Source organism: Rhipicephalus microplus, chromosome 1 (assembly GCF_043290135.1).
Source record: "Rhipicephalus microplus isolate Deutch F79 chromosome 1, USDA_Rmic, whole genome shotgun sequence".
Lineage (NCBI taxonomy): Eukaryota > Metazoa > Arthropoda > Arachnida > Ixodida > Ixodidae > Rhipicephalus > Rhipicephalus microplus.
The window spans coordinates 130,539,521-130,547,311 of record NC_134700.1 but is presented as its reverse complement, the minus strand read 5'-3'; the positions used below and the strand labels follow the sequence as shown (position 1 = coordinate 130,547,311).

General features: G+C 45.1%; 1 protein-coding gene across 1 annotated transcript; it reads right to left on the bottom strand.

Annotated features, from left to right (window-relative positions):
* Window positions 1-300: 300 nt before the first annotated feature.
* On the bottom strand, window positions 301-1,281 carry LOC119178510 (uncharacterized). Its single transcript, XM_037429716.2, has 2 exons — window positions 1,200-1,281; window positions 301-639 (listed from the first exon to the last, which is right to left on the bottom strand). The coding sequence occupies exons 1-2, from the start codon at window positions 1,209-1,211 to the stop codon at window positions 349-351; spliced, it is 303 nt and encodes a 100-aa protein (XP_037285613.2). The 5' UTR covers window positions 1,212-1,281; the 3' UTR covers window positions 301-348.
* Between the last annotated feature and the right edge of the window lie 6,510 nt (window positions 1,282-7,791).

Here is a 7,791-nt window from a genome sequence, read left to right as displayed (position 1 = left end):
TGGATACTATATAATGTTGAGAAACTGCTCAACAGCGAGTACCTCTGCATTCAACGTTTCGACAAGAGCATTCGTAAGGGTGATAAGTGCCTTGCTTTACAGCGCGTCCTTATGTACTCCTCGCTTGGTCAAGCCGACGTTGAAGATAGAGGAGGAGAAGGCCAAACTTGTCTGCTATTTGCACATTCGGGTTGTATGTTTGCAAGCCTAAACGATGTGCCTCGTTGTGCTGTGTTCAGAAAGGGTGCGGCTTCAAATTCATTTTCCACCAGTAACAAAAGACAATCAGGATTACGACTGTCATGGCTTGGAACATTTATTTACACACAATACGCTTCCCTGATGCATCTACCCATAGAAGCCGCGTCCGTATCCTCCATAGCCACCATAGCCTCCGTAACCTCCGTAGCCTCCGTAACCACCATAGCCACCGTATCCACCATAACCACCGTAACCGCCGAGTCCATAGCCGAAGTAGCCACCATATCCGCCGAAGCCACCGTAGCCGCCGTATCCACCATACCCTCCGTAGCCGCCATAGCCTCCATATCCTCCGTATCCTCCGTATCTTCCATACCCACCATAACCGTAGCCAGCCGCCACAACAGCGATGGCAACGAATAGGCTAAGCAGTGACCACTGGAAAGAAAACAAGGTTACACAGTTATTAATATAATCAACGCGGTGAGTGTTAGCATTTTATAACAAATTAGTGCAAATTTTGTCCGCAAAGTTTCACGGCATCAGTTTATGATCTGCCAACTTTAGTATACGAATCTCGTCTGCGTTACACTCGAAAATAATGGTGTCATGCAGGTATAAATCATAGAGATCTCTATATGTGAACAGTACATGCAATACAGCAGTATATTCAATAAATAACGGCCACTTTGAAGCAACAATGCTCGCAAAATTTGTCAACAACTGGCAGGTAGCAATTACGTTGCTCTTCCTTAAAGAAACAACACGACTAAATTTTATAGGGCTGCAAACACCTCTACTGTTCAATTAGGCTCCTGAAAGGAATGTCCAAGTTAGAGAGAAGTTCGTAGCAACGAGATGTGCCTTCTCCGTCTATAGCAATTGGCAACACAGGCCCCTCGTCGAGGCGTTGGCTCCAGCCTGGAGATATCTCACTCAGTTGAGATAAGTCTTGCAAGACGTACGCATCGAGTACGAATGTAAAACATCAGTCTTACGAGGCTCTTCATATTTCAGTTGCGGTGGCGTAGAAGGTGTACGTGGTACCCAGGTATGGTGCTTGCAGACCTGGTGACTTCGAGGCAACGTTTTCACTAAAAAACTTGGAAAGACCTCTTGTATATACACCTGGCTCCCGAACAGGTGCCATGCCCTTCTACCAACTAAATAAACTTCTCCCCCCCCCCCCCACCCACAAACACTCTCACATCCGTGAAAAAGTACCAGCTCGTGGAATGTCTACAGGAAAGCAGCATATTGCGGAAGCATTTAAACGCGGGCATTGCCCCCTTTATTGTTATTTACTGTTTTCGTTTGGCCTTCAGCCTTCGAAAAATAAGTGCAATGCCTTGTTTGTGACGCTTAAAAAGAAAGTGTCTGTCGAAACACTGGGAAAGAAAGAGAGCTGTTCGAACAGAACACCCAGCATTACGTGTCGCGGCAGCGTATCTGGTGTGGTCACTGCTAACGGGGCCAAAGGCAAAACGACGGCCTATCTGTGAATCGATGACCTCTACAGCTCTTTTCACAGCATTTGTAAATAGTATGCATGCGAGCAGCCCTCTAAAGAGGACGTTCGTAAATAGTGTTAGATATACGTATGTAACACAGAATAAAGGAACACTGATATGGCATTGTGACTTCTTACCTTGCGTATTATGTTAAGCTAAGAGCACCAGCATGCATCTGAGTGACCCCAATATTTTTTTTTCAACGATTACTTCTACGAAGAAGCGAAGACAGGTGCATTTGTCATCACAACGCAAAGCGAGGACTCCCCGATAATGAACCACACTTACTAATACATAGAAATCTAGGTATATTTAAGCCTTTCGGTTATTCATAAATTATGGTACACACAGCCGTTTTTTTTTCGCGTTTATTTAGTAGCTCGGGCGTAAATATATCTTGACTGTGAGAACTGTAGCCTGTCTTGTTACATCACATTTTATTTCTATTTTATCACCTCTACTCGATATGTTATTCCATGAAATTTTTTTATACCTTCAATTGTATGAGAAACCTTCTAACTTGAATGTTTACAGCATGCTGTTTTCAATTTTTGTTTAGCAATTACAGTTATTTTTTGTGTGTAAGGAAGTTTTTTATGCCGTCAAAAATATTTTAATGGGAATCCTACTGCAACTTTTGTGTATTATGTTCATTGCTTGATGTAATCTCTACTGCACGTATTAAAGTATTACTCATGTATGTCATAAGCAGAACCAGGCGGTCTGTGAACTGGCTAACCTCCCGGTCCTTTCTCCTCATAGGCCCATTTGTACTGTTAGGGTCTTTTGCGGTCAGTGTGGAGGTCGTCAAGGGCCAGTTCAAGCCGCCTAGGTAGCTTTTAGTCCCGAAGACCATCGAGAATTTTCGGGAGTATGAAACATTTAAATGATTTATGCGCACGTTTTATATACTTGAGACTTAAGGATGCCGAGTATTTGTAAACGCCCGTTATGAATTTAGCCAAAAATTTAAAAATAGGGTCACTCATTTTTGACTTTTTAGTGGGAAGCTGTGTTTCTTAGCTCCTCCTAAACGACGGTAATAATGTCATGTAGATGAGATGAATTTCTCGAGCATAAATATGAGGCTTGTGTGTGACTTCCGTTAGAAGTCAGCCTCGTATTTATGCTAGGAGACAGCAGAAAACACAATTGTTATAAACGGCTGTGTATTTGCTACGCGCACATTTGGGACCAGAAACCAGAGTCGTTAAACTGTGTCAACATGAAAGACCAGCACAGCATTTTATTTTTAATTGTCTTTAAAACTTTTTGAGTTCACGTCATCATTGTTTGAGCCACGGCAAAACTTGTGCCTTGTTACCATGCTGGCCACTATCACTGGTCAAACCACTAGTATATGTAGATGAAGAAAAGGTGTGGCGACACGAGCTTTTGGTCGACAACAGATTTTTTTCTTATATATAAAGAAAAGGTATGTGCTCTAGTACAGGGGGTGTACGCAGTGGTTAAAGGAGCAGAACCAGACAAAGTTAAGCAACGATTCGCATAGTCTTCCGTACTTAGAAAGCGACACACGGCACCTACCACAGGACAAAAGGGTGGAGGTGCACGGACCACTGACTTAAAAGCAAGCCTTTATTCGGGACAAAGGTGTATATATATGCCCATGATCGATAAAACGATGTTAGGGAGAACATCACAGTGACAAGATCACAAATATTAATTCTATGTAGTCAAATTAAAAATGAAAAATATACCATCCACGAGGAAGCCACGCAGGTTCCTTCGTGAGAAGTGCTCTCGAAGGCACACTCACGCACATTTCATTACACTGCAGCTCACTTTTTTTTTCGCGCGTCAGCTTCGCTCTTCGCTTCCTTTCCCATCTTTCTTTCCATTCTCCCTTTTCTTAGTGCAGGGTAGCAAACCAGATGCTCCTATTTCTGGTTAAACCTCCCTGCCTTTCCCTAATTTTATTCTCTCTCTTTCCCATGCAATGGTTCTCATATAATTCACGGGCTCGTTTTTCACCATAGTGCCTTAGTAATATCCACTGACCAAACTTAGCGTGACAGCCACATACAGAGCTGTTTGCAGCTAGGAGGCTGTCAGTAGAGCCCTTCGTCAGATTTTATGTTCTCTATGGTGGGCATTTCCACTCCGACCAACTTGACCGATGTAGCGCCGACCGCATGAGAGGGTGATTTGATCGACCACGTTAAGGCAACAATCAGCAAACTTTTTTGCGTGTTTTCTCAACGCATGCGCGTCTGTTGATCTTTTTGCGCATGCTAGAGAATTTCCGAAAATACTACAGTGGTTCCTCAGGACTTTCCTAAATAGGATTCCTTGGTTGTATGTCTGACACAACCTTTAGAGCAGAAAACACATACACAAAAACAAGAGATGACACGACGTATGAGCGCTAATACGAACGAAGGTTTATTAAACACCACATATGTGCATGCTGTGCTCACACCGTCACACATGCGCCGACTACATTCTAAGAAAGCACAACTCTTTATCAGGTGTTCAGGAGAGGTATTGACTCAGGCTGAACATAATAAAGATTTCTTTTCTGCCTCTATAACCTCGCGAGTGTGCTTGTTGTGACTTCTGCTGAAAACAGTATACTGCTAGAAAGATGTTCGAAGCTGAAAAATTGGCCCGAATCTACATGTTACTCTGTAAATGTCGTCGAAAGACGATAGTCTTGCGTCTGGAGAGAGGGAACAAAACGTTTATTTGATGTTCTGCGCAAGAAAATCGGTCAATAGTTTTCTGCAGGCGCTGCATTAGAGTGCCTCGAGCGTGTGGCGGAGGCGAACGAGTGCATCTAGGCACGTTAGACACAAGTGCCATCTGGCAGTTATCTTCGAAAACGAAGGCGTGCAGCCCGCGGAGAAAGATGCGCGCCAGTCTCAGAGGTGATAAGGTGTAGAACGCAAAGCGACGAGCAGGTACCACCAACATGACGTCGTAGCAAAGCGCTGGAAACAACTTCTTGAGCATCGCGTTGCACAGTCACCGCAGAGTGATTCAACGCTACATTCCTTAGAGTTATTTGTGTATGCCTCTTCTAGTATTAAGGCAGACATACAAAACATCGTCGTGTTGTTACAGCCCCTCAGTTATGCCAAATAATTGCTTTTTAATTGACAATCGCACAACTATGAACGCTAAACCTTGAGCAAAATATTGGTGGGCGCTGCGGATGGGGTTGGCCGTTTGGTGCCGTTTGGGGTATCGTTGGGGTGGCCAAACAGACTAATGTACAGACAGACAGACAGACAGACAGACAGACAGACAGACAGACAGACAGACAGACAGACAGACAGACAGACAGACAGACAGACAGACAGACAGACAGACAGACAGACAGACAGACAGACAGACAGACAGACAGACCAAAATTTTTCCGTGGAAAGTCCCCATGAAAGACTACCGTCTTTAATAACTGCAGTGCACTGCCAATCAACTGTTACGTGCGGTTTTGTTTACATTCTACACGCGTTTTTCTCTTTTTTGACTGTTACTTTATGTATCGGCTTATCTGCCCCACATATAGTTCACCACATGACGAAGAAATACTGTACACTACATTAGTAGTGAAGTGGTGCTCCTTTTTTGCGTCTGTGTTTTTTTGTGCTACTTTTCATAGTGAAACTCCTTTTGTTTTGTCGTTAGTCTAATTTTCTGGGTGTTTTTAGTCTTCCGAAATATACTCTCAAACATAGAAGAAAGTGAGTTCTGGTATCCTGCTATGCGCAGTCTGAGCACCTGTGAATCAAAGCTGTGTTATATTGTGCAATGGCTCCGTCACAACAATGCTGACAATAGACAAGATTTGGCAATCGCTGGTCTGACAAATTTTTGATGCTCATAAATATAAAGCTCGCGTGGTTTTCTTCGAGCGGGGCGATATTGCCAGCACACATTGTCGGATACTACCAGTTCAAAACAGTGAAAACCGAAGCTCTTAGCCACTGGAATGGGTCTGCACAGAGGTTAGTGACCTCCTCAACCGCTATGAGTGCGCTCAGTTAAAAAGTCGAGTGGTATCAACTTAAAGAACTTTTTAAAAGTCTCACGCTTTCTGTTATGTGCCACTTTCATAAAGAACGATGCCGAAATCATTGCTAGAAAGAAGAAGTCTCCATAGGCTGCCTAAATTCTCAGCGATGTTCGTTTAGCAAACTGCGACAAAATGAAGGTTTAGCGAACCAATAACTGGAAAGCAGAAAACAGCCAACCTCACACAACGAGATATGAAGTTCCTTAGCTGGAGGGCCTGCCTCCTTTCTCTCGTAAAAGTGCAGTGTCCAAGCAATGACGCTTATGGCGTATTCGGTTGGCCGCTCTGGTCCTCTAGCTTCGAAACAGCAGGTGCAGAGGCAGCTCGCAATCAGAGTGCGAGAGGCAGCATACCAACCAAATACATCGGGGATCTCAGAGCGCTAGAGCAGTGCGCCATAGCGGCAGCCATAGCGGCACGCTGCCGGGTAAACATTGCCGCGCCGCTTCAGCAAATGGTGGCGATCACTTTGGTGCACATATCTGACATGTCCGACTTGTATTACATTCTTTCTTTTTCTCTCTTTCTATCTCTGACATGTCTGGATGTAGTGAAAGCCTTCTGAGCTCCACTCATAAATCTTGCGATCGTCCTGGTCCGATCTTCTATGTTCAAAACAAGTCTCGAGGCTGACTGCGAGCTGCTGTAACGACAGCACTATTGACGTTTTGTCCACCTTCGTTGGCCACCTCATTATTTACATAGTGCACTTATGGCTCTGTAGATGTGGATTCACCCTACACACGTGCAAAAACGCCATTACCAACGCACGTGCAAGAAGTATTACACGCCCGGCGATAGCACCTTCCGAAATGAACGCTCGCGCTCCTCACCACGTCCACGTTCACCTGCCTGCAGCCACATGATTGGCTGACTTGTGTCACGTGATCCGTCCTCCCAGTCCGATCAGGAGCACGCTCCCACTTCGAAGTCAGAGTGGTTGGCAGTGCTCTGAGTCACAGGCTGGCGCTCTGAAAGAAGCAGCCGAAGGTAGTTCGAGCGCTCAAATTCTACCAATCGAAGGCGCAGCGACTTTTCAGAGCGCTCCAGAGCGCTCACACACGCCTAACCGAATACGCAATTAGACTCTGATCGACAGGTTCAACCCCAAATTTGGCTTCGTTTCCCGGTATTTGTTCTTATACTTGCACCACTCGCTCGCGCCCTCGTTTTACGGACGTAGCTGATTTACAGCCCGTGTTTTCGCTATGCGCCTTAATACTGGGCAGCAAACCAGTCACCCATGCCCGGTGGGGCTCCGCTGTGAGTAACCCGATCAACGGCGATGAGCTTCACGTAGTCCAGAGGGGCCACGATGCGGTGACCAGGCTCACCCTGCCCCTACTAACAGTCTAAGAACCCACTGCGGGCTGTTTGCGTCTCTCAGGACTATTAGCAAAGTTTTAGCAACCAACCGAGCACGACAATCGCACCCCACGTGATGGTTTTTACAAAAACTATGCTTATGAGTTAAACCACCTGGTTCATTTATTTTTCAATAGCATCGCTATATTTTCGTCATTTCATGCACTTCTGGCTCGAGCTTGCTTATGAGGGCTTCCCCGACCGTGGCGGCCTGTTCTCTGCACAGGAGTGGGGTGGCGGTATTCCATGACCTGGCGGGCGAGTGACTCGCCTATGATGACGCGGGTGATCTTTGCGTGAGAGACGATGTCCACCAGCTCCTGCCTCCTTACTGGAATGACTTCATGCTTTCGTTCTGCCTCCTTAGATTCAGTACTCTTCGTAGTAGTGTTTGCGTCTTCTGTCTCTTCAGAGTCATCTGTTACGAAAGAAAACTTGGGGTGAGGTCTAATTCTTGTAAAACCAGTTGTCACGAGTGAATGGTTTGTTTGCTTCGTTTTAACACACTGTGCACGCAGTGTTAAATGAAAGTTATGCTTTATTTTCAATCTGGTTGTCTGTCTTGTGGAGTTGCTCGAATGTTGAGGAAGATGATGTTATTGTACATAAAGTGACGCAAATATTACTTCATTTGCTCTATTGTTTCAGCGTCAGCTCTTGCCTTTGATTGAGATT